We start from the raw sequence: 19,391 nt of genomic DNA, 5'->3' as shown, positions 1-19,391 counted from the left end.
AATCCACTGTTACTGAGGAAGGAGGCACCTTCGAGCACCTGTGGAGCTCCCTGTGAGTGGAAACGCCTTTTGATGATTTAAATTTCCCATGTGATCAAATATATATTCAAAAATCATCTAAACCTAAAAATATGTAATGTACAACCACACACTGCAATCAGCTAAAGCATCACTCTACCAGCATAAAGAGTGCTTTATTTCAATCTGATAACATTTACATGCAATTAATTGTGTAGCCTGTATTGCTTTTTAAAATCTTTTTAAAATGTTGGCTAACATTTTGGAACATTTTAAATTGTATTGACAATTTTACTGTATAAACATAAAAAAAAATAGAAGAAGCTGAATCAAATTAACTCAATAAACCCTAATGTTTCACTGCAGTTTTAAAGTAACAGTAACAGTAGTTGTAGCTTTATCTTTACCAGTACTTTGGGATGTCCTTTAGGAAATTGCTGAATAAGAATCCAAAATTTAAAACAACATCTAGTCCCAAAATATAGTTTAACATTTGAAAAATAATGTGCAATGATAATTTATTTTAGTCATTGGTCCTTGATCGCCTCGTAACCCTGTTGTTGTTATGTGTTCAAAGGGAGCCAGACAGCACGTACTTTGAGCTGCCCCCAGGTAGCCAGCCAGGTGAGCGGCCACTACCATCTACCAGCACCCCAGGGAGCCACCGCAGCGCTGCCGATGTATCCTTGGACGTTTACCACATGAGGGACATGAACGACAACGTAATGGTAGGAACACAGGTTCCATCGCAGTTCAGTTTGGATCTTTGTTATCAGTCTTTACTTTTTAATATGCAGCAACTTATTTTTGTGTAGAAGTGTCAACCCCCCCCCACACACACACACACCTGCACACACACACACACACACATATCTTTTCACATTTCATTTGTTGTATCCTTTCATTTTTTCCCTCCTGTGTCGAGGAGATTCCCTCCTATGTGGATTCCCTCTCCTCTGCAGCCTTTTCCCTCTCTCTATTTCCCTGCTGGGCAGCCTGTAGGGACTGTGAAGTGATGTGTTGGGGGAGGGCTAATTAAACCCCAAGCTAGGACCCCTTGCTGCTCTACTGTAGAGCCATCTGTAGGCTGGGGTGTGTCTGTGTGCATTAACAAATGTGCACATATGTTTGCAGGTGTGTGCTCCTTCATCTCCTTTAACTACAATGTAGTTAGAGGACAGAAACTTCATACTGCAGCAAAACTTTTTAATTAGGAATAAATATATTTTTTTAAGTTCATATAAAATTACTAATATTATTATTATTACTTTAAAAATGCTATTCTTCTTTTGATGGTATAGGTTAGGGAGTTCTTGCAGGACGACACAGTGTTTATCTTGTTACACTTTTTCCTACTGGCCATATCTGTCTTTCAGATACGATATCAGCAGTCACTCCTAAACACATCCATGTTCCCTTCCCCTTCAGATCTGTAATATTGGTAGGATCTAATCTTTAAGAGGGCAAGCCTGGGCCTGCCTGGCTGGTTAATGAATAGTCATGACAGAAAAAAGGGGGCGGAGAGAAGATTTGTTGTTAGATGCAAGGAAAGTAGAGGAGGCCCAGTCAGGCAAGGGAAACAAGTGGAAGAGAAGAGAGACAAGACGTCTCCTGTACCCTCCATCATGTCCTGCTCCATGGGGGTGTCTGCTTGGTGTGGACGTCTCGACTCTTACAGTCCCACTTGACCACAGTAAGTCCTATGAGAGCTGGGTCACAGAGACATCGTAGAGACACCTCAACTTATCTTTCAGAAGCCTTGAGATGCTGTGTGGTGTGGTAAGTGTGCACGACTTAGGTGTTTGGCCTATTCAGGACTTTTTCTTGTTTGATGAACTGGTCTTACCGAACTCGAGATGTAATGAGTTGCAGAACGTGGAGTATTACTTGTATGACTCGGTTGTAATGTTGATGAACTCACCTTTAGTTTGGGGTCACTGTCATCAAACAGATGACAGAGTGAAGCTGTTCTCTTATGACTCGTAATGCTATTCCTCTGGGAGGACATTGACATTCGAATGCTAAGTCTATGTTGTGTTTTCCGTGCATCCCTAAGTGGCCATGGATACTTGAATGTTGAATGTTCATTTCTGTCCTTATTAAGTATGTGTCTAAATGTCCTGACAAAATAGGGCTAGGCTGGTCACTGTTACATCGACAAGTTGAATTAATATGGAAACATGGATGATGTCACAGGAAACACTGACACATTCTGATCATCCACATGATGCAATAACAATTAAGTATCCAGTATTTAAGAATTAATTTTGTAATTTTAAACATAGAATGAAAGTAAGATAGCATCCTAACTGCAGTTCAAAATGAATGAATGGTGCATCCCGTTCCTTGACTTTACCAAATATATCCAATAGGGGGCAATCTTCTTTCACATCCCTCAATATTTGACCTCCTCTGATCCTCACCTCTGTTTTACTAAGCTGGCATCATTTAGAAATGTGCCAGTTTTCATATGCCATTCAGATCCCACATTATTCATTTATATATGAAGTAGTTATTTATGTTACGGCCTGTATTGTTAAAGGTTCCTGCACTGTTTGATAAAACTAAAAGGCTCAGTTTAATGAGTGGCTATAAACAGAAGTCAGCAGCAGAGTGATGCTCTCTTTATCCTCAGCCTCTTGTGTTTCACTCATTGTGACAAGGGAGGGTTGTTGTGGCTGGCTTATCTACATCTCTAAATGTTTTGAGGTCTTTAAAACTTGGCTTTGATTGGCAGCTACCAGGATGGCTGCCCACAGGGGACATAAGATGCTGTTGGGAAGGGAAGCTTAAACACTTACACACAGCGAGCACTCACACACAGTTGCTCACACAGTGGCGGCAGAGGTTTTAGCTCTGTTTCAACTTGTTGCAGATGGAGTTTAGGTATTAAGACCAAGCACTCCTGTGAGCGCATGTGTCTATGTGACATTGTGTGTATGTGTGTGTGTGTGTGAGTGTGTGTCAAGTGTTTTCTGTTGTTGACACATACCCCTGGGCTTACCGTGTGCCCATAAAACCCCATTGACAATACCTGTTAGAGGAAGATTTCAAAGGTAGTAAACACTCAGATATTAGAGGGAGGATAAAATGACTCTTTTATTACACCTATCACGAGAAAAAGAACACCAGGGTTAATCGGGCTAGTCACGTCAAGTCGAATTTTATTTCTATAACCTAATATCAGAATTTGCCCTGAGGGACTTTATCCTCTATCCTTAGATTCTTGATTTGGATAAAAATAAACAAAAATGTGATGGGAAAAATGGAAGAAGCTTTAGTAAGAACAACTGAGGAAGGTTTCATTTTCTAGTACAGACAAGCAATACATGTGTACAGAATATGTCTAGAAATGTCTATATTGGAAAGACGTATAAAGGAGGACACTAAGCATTTTTCTAACAAACCTGAGCCACACAGCTTCCTCTCCCGCATGAAGACAAGGAGACCACTCACATACGGGCGAAAGGAACGCATCAGAAGACAGACAAGGACACCATGAACACAAGCAAGAGAGACCAGAAGGTGGCTTAGACATCTGGAGGATGAAGCTCCAGATCATCTGGAACGAGGCCCTGAGAGAGAAAGAGAGGTCCCACGATGGCTGATGGAACAGCAAAGAGAGCCTGAATACAAGGAGAGGATGGACAGGAGAAGAGAGAACAGAGATGCAACTATGACAGAGAAAAAGGGAGGCAGTTAGGAGGCTCAAAAAAGCAGGGTTAGAGAGATGCTTTACACAACCAAAGTAACTATGGAGGTTTACATGAACAGTGAATGTGTAAGAATCATAATAATCAGATTGTCCCTGATGAGCAAGCCGAGGGCGACAGTGGCAAGGAAAAACTCCCTGAGAAGGCAACAGGAAGAAACCTTGAGAGGAACCAGACTCAACAGGGAACCCATCCTCATATGGGTGATCACATGCTATGTGTTAGGCAGCAGGGGGTTCAGTATAACAGTTAATGTCTTTAAGTTAATGTGGAGTTAGTTGTTGGAGGCTCTGGCTCACAAAATCATAATCAAATTCTTTATATATACAGCAGCAATGTTAGCTACAATATATTAGTAGAAAAATAACTATTCTCATATTTCAACACTAGTGAAAGAGGGATTTCACTTAAACTATTCATCTTTTATCAAAACAATTTCCAACCAGTTATTTCAGCTGATTTAACCTGGGTTCATATGCAGGCTGCTTGTGAACAGGTGATTAGTGTTTTGAACTAATGATGATGTATTGTGCTGCATATGCCTGAAGAGATAAACACTGTGTGTGTGTGTGTGTGTGTGTGTGTGTGTGTGTGTGTGTGTGTGTGTGTGTGTGTGTGTGTGTGCAGTCAAAGAGTCTGTTTTTAAAAATGTCCTGCTGATTTAATGCTGTATTGACATACAATACTGAGAAGGGAGTCTGACCCTTGAACTCTTGTTCTTTCATGTGTTTTCTTTCTTCTGTCTGTGTCTCTCTCTCTCTCTCTCTGTCTCCCTCTCTCTCAGACCAGACAGTGTTTACTTAGGGCAGGCCTTCACAAGGTGTTTCGGAGCATGTGTGTACATGCGCCCCGGCATTGCCGTCTATGTCCGGGCATGCCATAATTAGAATGTCGTACCATTTTTTGGGTTCCCATCCCGCTTTCCCTCTCTACTTCTCTCCCCTCATCTCAGTCTGTCGTTTCTCTCTCTCCACACCAGTCCTCACCTTTATCCTGTCCCGGTTGTACATGTGTCCGTGTGTATGTGAGTGGTGTGTCCACTGGTGGACACCTTGCTTGAACTCTCTGGTTAGGCTATGGTTCTGAACGCTCTTTGATTTGCTGTGTTTGGATATTTCTGACTGAAGAGTTGACAAATGAGACCAAAGCACTAGAGGATGTACTACGTGAAAAAGAAGGTACAGGCTTTAGATTTTTTTTTTATTATTATTATAATCATAGGCTAATGTGTGTATGTGTGTAATGTTGTGGCTATTTCCATGTGAATTACTGTCAGGTATTTGACACACATATTCAGGCAATATGGCAAAATCTGGCATCTCTTTATTATTTGTTTTTTTTATTGCATTACATATCACTTGGCTTCTCTTGCTGATTCAAAACCGGTGTTCAATTATGACTTGATGTTGATGACCTGAAGGTGGACAAATTGACTTATTGGTTTGTATTTTCTGATTTTGCTGTGTGACAGTGAATGACACACACACACACACACACATATATATATATTGTGGTGGCTTCTTACAACTATATATGAGCTTTAAACTTTGAGAAGTGTGCCACCACACACCTTCCAGCGCAACAAATCTTCCCTCTCTCCTCAAACACTGTGAGGAGGACAAGGAGACGTGTTAGGCAATTAGGCAAGCACAGATTACACCTGTGTTTTACAACTCACCTCATATAGCCCCGAGGAGGCTACGGTGGGCACCTTACTGCAGCTGCCATCCACTTAAACACACATTTTTCTGTCCTGAGCTAATCAGTTGGCTCAGTTATTTTATGTAAAAATCACACACACACACACACACACACACACAAAATGCTCATCGTGGACATGCACCTGGACAGTTACATGTATTTCCACAGACATGCAGCATCACACACACATTTCCCGCAACTCCCCCAGTGTAATCCGACCTCCCTTTAAGACTCCAAGCCCCTGTCGTTCCAACACCTCTACCTGTGTACTCCCTCTCTCCTCCCTCTCTCTTCACTTCCCTCATTCCCTTCCCTCTTCTTTTCTCCCCAGTCCCAGTACAACTTGCTGAGCAGCAGCATGGAGAGCCTGGGGAGCCGCGCAACGTCCGGCAGCCCCTACAGCTCCGAGAACGCCTCCTCGTCGGCCGTGCCCACCCCTTCTCCCTACTCCCAGCCCAACTCCACCTTTGAGGGCCTATCGCCTGCCCCAGCTATCCCCTCCAACACCGACTATCCTGGGCCGCACGCCTTCCAGGTGTCCTTCCAGCAATCCAGCACCGCCAAGTCTGCCACTTGGACTGTGAGTACACAGGTTTTTTTGTTTTGTGAAGTGCATTGTGCTCATGCACAAGTTTTTCTGTCTTTTTCTTTCTCTCTTTCTGACTCTTTGTCTTACTTTTTTGCACACACGTAACCATGCGCACAAGGACACACACACTCACGTATTCACTCAAGCCAGCGCATACGCAGATGTGTTGCTGCAAGAGAAAGTAGTTCATGTTTCAGTGATTCATCGTGTTCTCTACTCACGTCTTAAAATCTAGTCTCATAAACGCAACAGCGAAAGTTTGGTATATTGCAATATGGTGTTTGTCTACGTGTTTCTAAACCCTAGAAAACAATGTTATTTAAATTATATTTTGGTTTTTAAGACTATTTGATCCTGAGAAATATATAGTTAAGTAATATCTTGATAAGTTTGTAATAGTTTAGTGGAGCATTCAATCAATCTCAGTTTATAGATTGTATCATATACTGCTTCACTATATGAGATTAATTAAGTAATTATATATATTTTTTAATAATAATTTATTATTACAGAAGAAATACAAATATTTTCAAAAGGCTGTTATAGTTGGTCAGGTTTGCTTGATTTGTGGCACATACATGATACTGTTGCTGCCAGAGCATCCCCACCTAAAACAGTATCTTCAGGTACAGCACATTTACATCTATTGTAGCTGTAGCAGCAGCAGTCCTTAGAATATATGTTTTACTGTTTTATGGAATAAACAAAAGACCTTAGGGCAAAACCTAACTAAACCTCTAGAATCCAACCCAGAGCTAGCCTGAGATGTGATGGTGGTGAGAGACAGGTGAAACGGGAGCTGTTTAATTTGTCATGACCTGATAAGAAGTGTCCTGCTGGAAAGGTGTAACCTCCGACTGTCACACAATTGACCTCCCTGAAACAAGAGAAACAACACACAAACGGCACTTCCTTCGCTCTGTCTCTGTGTCTTCATGTGCCCGTGAGACTTTGGGCCTGTGAATGTCTCCACTGAGGGGCTCCTCCACGGCTGTGTTTGCTGGAAGTAACCATGCGTGGTCGGATCCTTTACTCAGCCATCAGAAATGTAAGAAGATCCTCCTCTGGACATTAGAGCGGTGGTCTTTGACCTGCTGCTTTTCATTCCTTGTCTCTTTCTTCCTCTAGTCTTAACACACACTCACGGCTGTCACCTCCGGCACCTAAAGTGCTCTCATAAAATATGTCCATCATCGCCTTTCTCTCACTTCCATTCTCTAACTCAGGTCTTTCTCACAGACAAACTGCACTCACAGAAACCAGGGAAATGTTGAAAAAAGTATAAGTTTATAAGTGATATGTTTTTAACCTCATAGGTTAGAGTAATGTAATAAAATGCATTAAATAGTAAAGACCTGTTTCAGCCTGTTTGGTTTAATGTGATAGTCACATTCCCTATCATCTCGCCATTTAGCTATGTGGAATGTTCTTATTCCTCTAGTTCTTATTCCTATAGTCTGATTCCTAAATATAATTTGACTTTGAATTATATAATTTATCAAGTTCCTTCACTTTTTATACCACTCTCCAGTTACATGTGCAAGTAACTAAATAAATGTCTTTCATTGGCTTTGATTTACATATATAATGATGCCAGTTTTATCAAGAAAGAAGAAAGCCGTTACCTGCACTGTTACTTTTACTACTTTTACTTATCAAAGACTTTTTGAGTGAACTTCAGATGGAGATGATGCAGCAGAAAAGGACTGTGAAGAAACCTGTGATTATACAGATAAAACAGGAGGATAAGACAGGAGGGATTATAGAAAGAGATCGAGACTGAGTGATTGCTCATAACTTTTATGGAATTTACTGTAATGCTTTTTTTTTTTTTTTTCTTGCATGCCTGATTATAAGATTAGTGAAGTATGTGTGATCCTGAAGAATGCTATATGATGCAATTAAAACATTTCTTGCATGCAGCAGTTAAATTTTTTTGCAGAAGAAGAAACCAAGAAAATTAAGTGTACATGAATTTTTTGCAACGTATATTTGAGGTCAGTGACAAAAGGCTTTTAGGGTTAAAATAATGTAGGCAAGTCGTTTGAGAAGTAGTTTAGAAAAGAAGAGAGATTAGAGTCAAGCCCTTTGGAATGACTATGTTTCTGTTAATGGGAGGGGATTCCCCAAAAATAACACCAGGAGTGCATGAAATCCTCATGCGTGTGCATGTACAATGGCGGCGTGTGCAAAATTAAGTAGAAGGCCCAGGTTTGAACATGCTTGAAAAATGGATGACTATGTGGACCAGACTGAGTCACCTTGCTTGAATCAAAGAGTTAACAGTCTCTAAGTTTCTTTAAGGTTTTTATGGCCTCAGGCAGTGGGGAATGCCAAATACCATACGGGCATATTGACTATAATCAGTTTCTTAGCTGCCCCCCTTGCCCACCCCTCTGCCTCCTACTGAGAGCTGGTGGCATGAAGTGCTTTGGGAGATTACCAGAAAGGTAGCTGCCTATTGCATCAAGCATTTCTCGTTAATCCTCGTCTTCTCAAGCAGTTGACGGCATAATTTATGGGGGGTTAGATTTGTGGCTACCAAACAGCTCACATCTGCTTTGCCGTTCAAAGGTAGACGAGTATAGAACAGAACAAAACAGAAGAGATGTAAAACCAGGAGAAGAGGAACAAAAGGCAAAATCATTTTTTTCTATTTATCATAATGCTTCCACATATAATAAATCAATCCAAAACCGTGTTAAGATAGACTGGGAATCCTCCACTCCCTGTACGGTCTCATCAAGACTCCAAACGTTAGTGATTAAAGTGCTGGAACTCTCCTGCTCTCTTGCCCTGTGAAGATGATTCCTTGGCTTGGACACAGGCCAGTGTCACCGTGGCTGGAAATGAGATCTAACACCTTAGGCTTGCCAAATAATAAGACCTCTTTCCATGTGCTCAGACTTAAGTTTATGTATGTGTGTGTCTGCGTGCATACAATATGTGTCAGGAGAGGGAGGGAGTGTGATGCAGCGTGGGTGCAGGCTTGAGCATGCACTGCACAGCAGCTTGTCAGAAGCTGCTCTTCCCAGCTATTAGCCTCTCTCCGTTAGGACACAGGTCCCAACACGCCCTGCACAATGCGTCCTTCGCCTCCTTTCACCATAGATCATACGCGGACACATAACCATTGGCTTTCCTGCAAAGCATCAAATTCAGGAAAATCACATATTTGATATGATTTTTCACGCACACACTCAGGTTTGCTTTATCAGTGACGATACATTAGTAAAAACATAAAGTTACACATGATCAATTTGGATGATGAAGTGTTTTTTCTAGGCAGCCAGTAGATGATATCTCAACTAATGTCATCTCTGTACAACATTGTAAATTCCCCAGTATCAGCAATGCTCCTATGTTCTGATTTGTGTCCCATAACACTGTGTATATTCCTGAGTTTCAGTGGACTCTGTCACTCCTATAAATTCTCTGACACTGCAACGAACAAAGTGTGAAGCCATTTTCCTTAGTCTTACTTTATAAGTAGTAATGTTGAATATGTCGAATGTCCTAAACTACGTCATTTAGCTTTGTGGGGTTGTTAGTGGAATCCATTAAAATGGTTCCTTTTAATCCTAACACAAGGAACTATTTATGGCTATTACTAAAACTACAGAGAAGATGTTGTAAGACCATTCAATGGCCTTATTCCTCAGTGATGTCAAAGAAAGTGTCAGAGTTTTGAAAATTTTCTATATTGAACTGAATCCAGTATTATTACAGACTGTGAAAAAATCCAGCTTAAACAGCATGAATGGGTGTATCGTCTATAATGTGTGTGTTTGTGTGTGTGTGTGTGTGTGTGTGTGTAAATTCATTTGGACAGTTAAGCAAAATTGCGTTGGGCAAGCTGTTGCATGTGTATATGGATGACGGTCTGGCAATTATCACCCAGTCACCAGGAGCTTGTCAGAACCTGCCTCCACTGGTCCATGATGGATGGATGAATGGGAAAATGAAGGGATGGAAGGAATTAATGGATTGATTTCTGTAGCCGGAATAAAGATTGACAACTACAGAGCTAGTTAGGGATTAGGGCATTTAGCACTGCTCTTATTAAGTCATGGTCACATCTCATCTCAAATGGACTTTTTATGGAAAAACAAAAACTGCTCAATGACCTCTAGAAAAAACAAATCCAGCACATACATGATGTAAAAGAAACACCATCGGTTCTACAGTTAAAGCAAAGGGGTTCTTTGTCAATTTTTTTTTTTACCCTCAACAATAACATGTCTTGTCTGCTTGTTGCAGTTGCTGCTCTTTCCTCACTCACTTGTAAGATTTCCTTCCAGCTCACTAACAAAGCAAATAATCTATTTAGGCTTTTTGTGTTTGTTCTCTCTTCATCTTTTTCTCCTACCTATCTATCCCTTCTTTTTGATGTCATGAAACGAAGCCTGGCTTATAGCTTATCCATCACTCAGCATTTCTTGTCTGAACAGGAAGATACACATCATACTGTACAGTAGTTCTTTTATTAATGCGTTTGACATCACACAGGGTTGAAGTGGTGTGTGTGTGCGCGCGCCTATGCATCTTTGGTGCATGTGCGCACAAGTTGGGACATCTCTCATTTCATCTGAGCCAAGAAAAGCTGAAAACATCAAAAGTAATTTATGACTTTTTCATGCACTTTCAGATGTTCAAAAACAGAATCACCAAACCACTGATTCCTACTGTTCCCACAACATATCAATACCAAACATCTTTTAAACAATGGTAACAAGGCCAGAATAGAAATGTAATTCCAAATGACTGTAGACCTGTCAGAATAATGTGTAAGATAGAACAAATATTAAGATGTTTGGATATTACCAACTTCTTTCTGTGATACTGCCTGTTAAATCACGTTCTTTACAAATGCTGCTGTGATCACTTTGGAAAGAAAAACACTAGAATCGTTTATGACACATGATCGTTGCAGTAGGAAAAGTCCCAGGTCTTTAAATAAGAAATCTGTCGTGTTGTTGTATCTTTAAAAAATTATTTATTCATGGTATGGACAGGTTGTTGAGACTTGCCAGCGAAAGCTAGGTGGGAAATAGTAATGGATAAAAGGTACTGTTGTGCACAGGTATTTCCATTGCCCTCAAGGGAGTGCTTATGGCTATGGGTGTGTGTATGTGTGTGTGTGTGTGTCTAAGAGTTTGCAATGTGTGTGTGTGATTGTGAGGGCTTAGGAACAGTGTCACAACAAAGAATACAGGATGAGAATAACTGATTCCAAGCCGCCATCAGTCTAGAGGAAATGATCAGAGGAACGTTTTTGAAATGTAAATGTAAAAGTTAAAAAGACTTTTAGATATTGGAAGTAATGATCAAATGTAGATGGATAAAAGTTCAAATAAAAAGGGGAAATGATGTTAAAGATTGATCCTCTACAAATAAATAACTAGAAAAAGAAGAAAAAAAGTTTATTTTGAAAGTATTGTGACAAGAGGAGGAATATAATATATAGATTTAAAGAAGCACTGAAACTAAAGCAGCAGATAGAAGCTGTGAAATCAAGGTATTGTGCCTTTTAGGCCGTCAAAGGGTCAGATTCAAAAAGCTACTACATTAATAATAATGTAACACAAATGGATTTTTTTAAGCCCTGTCTCCAGAATAAAACTAACAAAACAAACAAACAATAAGAAAACAGGGTTAAGAAATCTAGCTCTCTCCATGTTTCCTGTGTTTCTATGCTATAGTCACTTCCTAAATATAAAAAGCAAAATGATATTAAAATATGCGATGCTGAGCATATTCAGCCGCATACACTGTATTTTTGCCATAGGGTGCGCTGTTGTGTTTGTATTCAAGCTCACTCAGCAAGTCCACACAGGACAACCGTCTTCTCAGCTTTTTTTTTTTTTTCTTCTGAAAGGTCCCAGTTTGATTTCCACAGGGAAGATTTTTGAGATTTTATGATTGTGTTGGGGCATGTTAAGGCTTTTCAATCCCTCTCTCAACAAGCATTAACCCACATACACATGAGCACACGTGTGGGTAAATTCTCATAAATGGAGAAATAATTCAAAACAATGGATATAACACAACTTAGCACATTCTTAATGCACTTTCCTGTAATTCACTATAGTAAAATTCCTGTTAAATATTTTTTTACCTGGTTTACGCATAGACATAATCATTTTCTACTGTCTGTCCTTTTGAACTCCCTCTATTCCTCTGTCATCTGCAGCATCTCACATTACTACATCCAAACCCAGTCTTATGGATAATAATAATGTATTAGCTCTAATAACATAGTAATTACCTTTACAACAGAGACTAAAGTTTTAAGTCACAGTTTTATGTGATAATGACAGGGTCATGTAGTCACTCTCCATTATTCTATCATCATATTGTTACCCAGCTTTTTATTTCTTCACATTGTCTTCAATTATTTTAAATGCTTTTTTTGTTTGTTGCACTGACAGATGACTTAATGGCTCAAATAAAATGTGATCTCATCTGAGCAAAACATTATTTTTGCCTTTGACGTAAATTTTAGCAAATCCAGAAATGAACCCTTTCCACTTTTTTCCCTCCTTAGGTTTAGTCACAGCCTCTTTCTTAGAAAACAGATCTCAGTTTGTGTTTCGAGTGTGTTAGTTGTGTTTTTATGAAGATATCTATTGATATTTACTTACACAGTTTACTTATTTGTATGAAGTTAAAATTTCTGTAACTGTAAGTAGCATTTTATTGGATAATAGTATTAGTTCAATCATTCTTATAATATCATGGCTCTTTCACTTCTTTTCCCCACATAACCACCAACAAAATACCCATTTATCAACTCTGATGCTTGACTACTTCTCTGGCACTGTGTCTGTTTTTTCCCATCCAGTACTCTCCCTTACTGAAGAAGCTCTACTGTCAGATTGCCAAGACCTGCCCAATCCAGATCAAGCTGTCCTCCTCTCCTCCACATGGCAGCATCATCAGAGCCATGCCCGTCTACAAGAAGGCGGAGCACGTCACAGAAGTGGTCAAGCGCTGCCCTAACCACGAATTAGGACGAGACTTCAATGATGGTAACCACAAGAGAGACTAAGATACAGAATTAATTAACTGAACCTTTGGTGTAAATTCTGCTGAAACACTGCAATTGCACAACAATGTAGTGTCTGCTGTGTCAACTCAAGTGATGCTCTGACTTAGATCACGCAGCTGCCTTCTCACGTCTATTCCATCATTCTTTCCACAGGTCAGTCAGCCCCAGCCAGTCACCTGATCCGAGTGGAGGGGAATAATCTCAGTCAATATGTGGATGATCCTGTCACTGGACGACAGAGTGTCTTCGTGCCCTATGAGACCCCACAGGTTGTTTTTTTTATTAAAGTTTTGCATCATAGAGACACATAATGCATTGTATTACTGAATGTCGACTTCAAACATCGTAAATGATCTAAAGTTAAATGTACAAAATATTTAGTGTAGTTGGAAAGTATATTTATGAGGTGAAATCTTATTTCTTATTTCCATTATGGAAAGGGGCTGATGGGAGATAACAGCACACAAAAAATCCCCTGACAAAATATGACTAGGATTGAGCAAATGTTTACGCTTCACCATAGCTGAAAGACATCTCTAATAATAAAGACACTCATTGTCAAGGGTTGCTGCTGAAAACACAACAAGGATTAGTCCATTCCAAAGAAATTTCAATAGTGTACTTCATAGGAAGAATATTAAATATGCTAAGCAAGTCCAAACAAGCACAAACATGAATGTGAAATCATCATTTCTATGATTACACCAGAGGAATAAAAAGCATCAGCTGGCCTCAAATCAAAGTGCGATACGGCACTGCCCTCTGCTGGTGCTAGTGGTTCACTGCAAAATGTGTTAAGCTCTCATGCTGATGTGCAAAAGGAATTTTATAAAATGTCAGACTAAACCAGAAAAAAGCATCAACTAGTGGGATTCTTTGTTTTATGTTGCAGGTGGGAACCGAGTTTACGACCATCCTCTATAACTTTATGTGCAACAGCAGCTGTGTGGGCGGAATGAACAGGAGACCCATCCTCATCATAATCACTTTGGAGACCAGAGAGTAGGTTCCATCAAGGCTCTTATTTTGACTTGAACAAGCAATTTCCAGTTAATTGTCAGTTGTTTTATTTCAATTCTTACTGCCTTAGCTAATTGGGATTTATAAGGTCATTTTACAACAGCACATAGTGGAAAAAGGTAAAGGACAAAATGCCCAAAAGATGATAACATATACATACATATAATTTCAATTATGTCTGCAGTGGTCAAGTGTTGGGCAGAAGGTCATTTGAAGGTAGGATATGTGCATGTCCTGGCCGAGACCGCAAAGCTGATGAGGACCACTTCAGGGAACAACAGGCTCTGAATGAGAGTGTCTCCAAAAATGGCAGTGCCAACAAACGCAGTGAGTTGAATCTGATTTGTTGTTAAAAAATACATCATGTTCGGAACGTGTTTGGTAATGAATGCTTCTGTTGTTGACAGACTTTAAACAGAGTCCACCAAATATTCCAAGCCCAAATATTAACATGAGGAAGAGGAGGCATGGAGAAGAAGAGATTTACTATATTCCTGTAAGACACCCAGACACAGAATTTTTTTGTGAACATTAACAGTAACTGTACAAATCTTTTACTTTAGTTATGTATCTAACAAATCATGAAAAGGAATGTAACACTGTTTAAAGGATGTGCTCACTACCCGTTATTAATCTGCTCTGTGTTGTCCTGGGTGTAGGTTCGTGGTCGGGAGAACTTTGAGCTGCTAATGAAGATTAAAGACAGCTTGGAGCTAGTGGAGTTGGTGCCACAGCCACTGGTAGAGTCTTACAGACAACAAACACAGCAGCAACTGCTGCAGAGACCGTAAGTCAGCCCAGAACAACCACATTTGCATAAACACACAGATACTGGCAGGTATATACTATACCTGTACATAAATGAGTGACCCAAACAAATATGATCTCTTTTACTTTATCAAACTGTTGTGAAGTGTCTTTCATAATCATTTACACACAGATTTACTAATCTAGACGACATTGTCCACTTCTCTCTAGGAGCCATATAGCATCTCCCTCCTGTTACTCTCCACTGTCCAACATGAACAAGCTTCATGGTCACGGAGGCCTCAACAAAGCACCCTCAGTCACCCAGCTGGTGGGGCAGCAGCCTCAGCAACACACCCCTGCCCCCACCTCCATAGGTCATATGGGTGAGTTTTCACATATGAACTCCCGATGTCTGGAGTACCAGGTCTGCACATTGTACAGAATTACTCCTTCATTCAAATCTTTCATGTGTGTGATTCAGGTGAATTCAGTTGTTCTTTTACGTTTAAGTTACACTAAGTTTCGTTTGATGATCAGAAAATATGGAGGCCAAGAGAGTATTTATGACATTAAAATGCAGTTATTTGTGCTACTCATTATTTTATCGCTCCTTTCTTACAGGTTCAAATATGCTCAACAGCCACCACATGCAGGCCAATGGTGATATGAACGGTGGCCACAGCAGTCAGACTATAGTGTCTGCTTCCCACTGCAGCCCGCCCCCTCCGTATAACCCTGACCCCAGCCTTGTCAGGTACCTCACCCTCCAATGACACTCCTTCTCTAATCTCCAGCAGACAGCAGACAATAAGATGCACTTGTTGGCTCAAATACAAATGGTTGCCATGTTGATGTCAAAACATCTCATTTGTTTGGCCATGTTCGTACAAATGTGGTCAAACTGTTATTTGGAAAAATTCAATTTTACAGCAAAATGTGTGCAGATGAAACTGTGTTATGAAGTATATGCAGTTTGAATTGATGGCTGCTTTGTAAAGGCTTGCATTGATATTGAAAATCCCATGGTAACCATGGCCGTTGCCATAATGAAGGTCCACTGGAGAATTAGCTATGGATAAATGTGTATACATAATACAGCAACACTGGAAAAACAACAATACCCAGAATAATGGCTAAGCAGATCAAGTGTGAGTGATCAAAGTGAGTTATCTACTTCTGTCCATGTTACAGTGTAATTTGGTAAGACGTTGAACCCTGTGTTTGACTGCTTTCATATACAAGCTACCCTGTCCACAGTGGTTCAGCATACATCCAAAAGTATATTTGGTAGCTGGCCAAACGTTGTTTACAAAAAATCAATATGTTCTTATGTAGTTTAGTTGGTAGCTGCATAAGGTATGCATTGAATCCTGATGTGTTGATCAGCTCCCATTTAAAAACAACACATTTATCATGCTCAGCAGCTGTAGACTACCACTTTCGCTGCCAGAGGGTTTGTTTATGTCACTCTAAAAGCCCAAACTTTGTGTTATCCACTTACATTTCAAATTATTCGCATTACCACCTTGTATATAGTCTTCCTTTGCAATGCACTACAGCAAGTTTTCCTCAAAAGAAAATTCCTATTGTTTAGGTTCTATTTAATTTAAAGCTGCTTTTTTCTAAAATAATGTGTCAATGCAGTAACTTTAAAACGTGGACTTTGCTTTTGTAATCTGAACATTTTTGGTACGGTATACTTTGTCCATCTTTTTGGTTTCTAGATTGTTATGTTTATAGTACAGTTAAATTGTACAGCTAGCTTCTCTTTTGATTACACTGTATGTTACATTTTAAATTTTCATGTATTTATAATAAAGGTTCTTCACCAAAGCAAGAATGGCCTCATTAATCTAAATGTATGCTTATGCTTTTACTTATACTGCATCTAGTAGGATGTATAGTTTAGTATAGTATATGTATAATATAGTGTAAGGCAATATCTGTGTGTTGAGAAAACTAATAAAAGCTTGATTAGACAGTGAGCTAATAACATAAAGCTATTTACTTCTGTGTAAACATACATTCTGACCCTAATTATTTAGTTAAGATATTCTATTTTTTTTATCCAAGCACAACCGTGAGTTTCATCAATCTTATGTAGGTAGTAAATATATTTTAGTGCCACTTTTAGCTTTGCAGCTGTGATGTAACGGCAGTCTAAGCAGCCCTGCTTTTCTCCCCATACAGTTTTCTAACCAGTCTGGGCTGTCAGAACTTCATTGAATACTTCACTTCCCAAGGCCTCCAGTCTATCTACCATCTCCAGACCCTCTCCATGGAGGTAACCACTCTATTCCTAATAATAATAATCTAAATAACAATAGGCTAATATTTTTATATGTATTGAGCTTTATAGAAAACAATGGAATGCAAATAGTAAAGGAACACACAATAGTAAATATAAATGACATTTCTAAATAAGTTAGAAAAGCTTTTAGAAAGTAAAGAATAAGATGGCAATACATTGGTTTTGTCCTAATGAAGGCACCCAACTGGCCCAACTGTGAAGATGTAGGTAAATGTTTTGAATAGGCCCACATTTTTTTACATGAACATGCACGTGTACTCCTGTCTCTTTTTTTTTTTTACTTTGACATTCCACCAAAGTCTATCTTTCTACCCTCAACAGGATTTATGTGCTCTGAAGATACCAGAGCAGTCCCGCCATGCCATCTGGCGAGGTCTGCAGGACATGAAACAAGGTGCTTCCCTCCAACTGCCTGCATCTACTCATCACCATGACTATCACAGCCAGCCGCTTCTTCGCTCCAGCAGCAACGTGGCTGCCTCTGCCATGGCAGCCATCGGGGCTGCCGGTGGGGAACTGCAACGTCAGCGTGTTATGGAAGCTGTGCACTTCCGTGTTCGACACACTATCACCATCCCAAACAGGTCGGGTGTGGTTGGGACATCAGGGATGGCAGCAGCCACTGATGAGTGGGCTGACTTTGGTTTTGACATGCCTGACTGCAAGATATCACGCAGCAAGCACTCCATCAAAGAGGAATTCATGGAAAATGATGTTCACTGAGGCTAAAAACGAGTTGGACTGTTGTGCCAATGCTGTGGGCATCTGCATATTTACAGAGTAAAGACGTGGATATTGTCTCTAAATGTGTTTTTAGATGTTGCTGTCATATCTCAATCTGTGATTTTGCAGATAATTTAGTTTTGTTGTGACAGTAGGGCATTTTCTGTGTGTCAATGCACTTTCTCATTAATTCTTTATGCTGTGCTCGAACAATTTTTCCACTGACAAGACCGAACATGAGAGAATAATGTGACAAAAGCATCTGTCCATGTCAAACACACATGGTTTGGAATATATTTAGGCAGATAGGTGCATGTTAAAACAATGAAATATCAAATACTCTGGAAAATTAGATATTGCTCAGTTGCACTGTGCAACAATACGTCACATTTTACTTTTACAGCACCCTCATTTATGGTGAATATGGTGTAGCAATTGCACAATCACCTTTTTTCTTTCTTGTTTTCATTTTGCTTTTGGATATACAAATTTAGATCTCAGCTTACTTATTTATTGTTTTTTAATTTTTTTTCTCACATGTACAAATGTATATACTGTATCTTGTATATGTTTTGGACTAGATGTTGCAGAAAAGGGGTATTTAGTTTCTAAATGGTGTATCTCCTGTTTGAACCGAATGTATAGAATTGAATGGTAAACCCAACTAAAGTTATGGGAACACATAGTCATGTATATTTTAATGGGTATAATAATGTGATGACATCTAGTTCAATTTGCCTTTATCATTTCATTGTTAAACACCAGTTATCTTTGGTATTAACAGCATGTATTCATCCATCCTCTGACTGGAAATCAAAGTCAATCCATTATTTACTTACTCATCTATGTCATAATATTGTGTTACTTCTTGTATAGAAGCACGTTGCAAAACATCTAGGAAACAACATATGAAAAACAGTATTATTTCTGAATAGCGGGGAGTGAATCAGAATTGTGAGTGATAAATTGAGAATAGCCTCCCTGTTTATCAAGACGCCAGATACGAAAGTAGCATTTTTTTGTCCTCTCTGTGTTTTAAATAGCCTTGCAGGGCAAGGTCCTCATATACTGATTATAGCTAGCTGTGTACCTAACATGTATCTTCACGGCACTTGTCTGTGAATATTTAATAGTAACATTCCTTTTTTTTCTAGATTGCCAACTAACATGATTAATCGTGGTGCAATTCTAGTATTGTATGAGATTTGTTTGTAGGAAGTACTTGACTTTGTACCAGGACAACACCTTGTACATGAGTTGTAGTCATTTTCTAAGGCTCTCCTAAAGACATATGCTTTCATCTATTAAACACTGGTCAAAGAAAGAGCACCTTAATGCTTTAGGACTGTTTGTGCTTATGAACAAAAAATAGGAAAAGGGTGGCTTCCAGGTTGGAGGACAGATTCTGCCTCTTTGATGATGAGGGAGGGAAGAAGGGAGCGTGAGACTGACAGACGGATCCGTGCATCGGCTCCAGCAATGCGGTCGATGTACAGGTCCGTCGTGGTAGGTAGG

General features: G+C 39.6%; 1 protein-coding gene across 1 annotated transcript; it reads left to right on the top strand.

Moving 5' to 3' along the window:
• The first annotated feature begins 4,668 nt into the window (after positions 1-4,668).
• tp73 (tumor protein p73) lies at positions 4,669-19,202 on the top strand. The gene is made up of 12 exons (XM_026367325.1): positions 4,669-4,909; positions 5,764-6,012; positions 12,866-13,052; positions 13,226-13,341; positions 13,965-14,074; positions 14,277-14,419; positions 14,500-14,588; positions 14,752-14,879; positions 15,071-15,225; positions 15,464-15,596; positions 17,033-17,126; positions 17,475-19,202. The coding sequence occupies exons 1-12, from the start codon at positions 4,889-4,891 to the stop codon at positions 17,874-17,876; spliced, it is 1,827 nt and encodes a 608-aa protein (XP_026223110.1). The 5' UTR covers positions 4,669-4,888; the 3' UTR covers positions 17,877-19,202.
• The last annotated feature ends 189 nt before the right edge of the window (positions 19,203-19,391 follow it).

The sequence above is a fragment of the Anabas testudineus genome, chromosome 7 (genome assembly GCF_900324465.2).
Source record: "Anabas testudineus chromosome 7, fAnaTes1.2, whole genome shotgun sequence".
In the NCBI taxonomy this organism is placed as follows: Eukaryota; Metazoa; Chordata; class Actinopteri; order Anabantiformes; family Anabantidae; genus Anabas; species Anabas testudineus.
This window is presented reverse-complemented; position numbering and strand designations above follow the sequence as displayed.

Coding starts and splice junctions, on each gene's coding strand:
- tp73 (XM_026367325.1), top strand. CDS start 4,889: ATGTACTACGTGAAAAAGAAG. Junction 14,589..14,751: donor AAGAGATTTACTATATTCCT/GTAAGACACCCA, acceptor TCCTGGGTGTAG/GTTCGTGGTCGGGAGAACTT. Junction 15,226..15,463: donor CACCTCCATAGGTCATATGG/GTGAGTTTTCAC, acceptor CCTTTCTTACAG/GTTCAAATATGCTCAACAGC.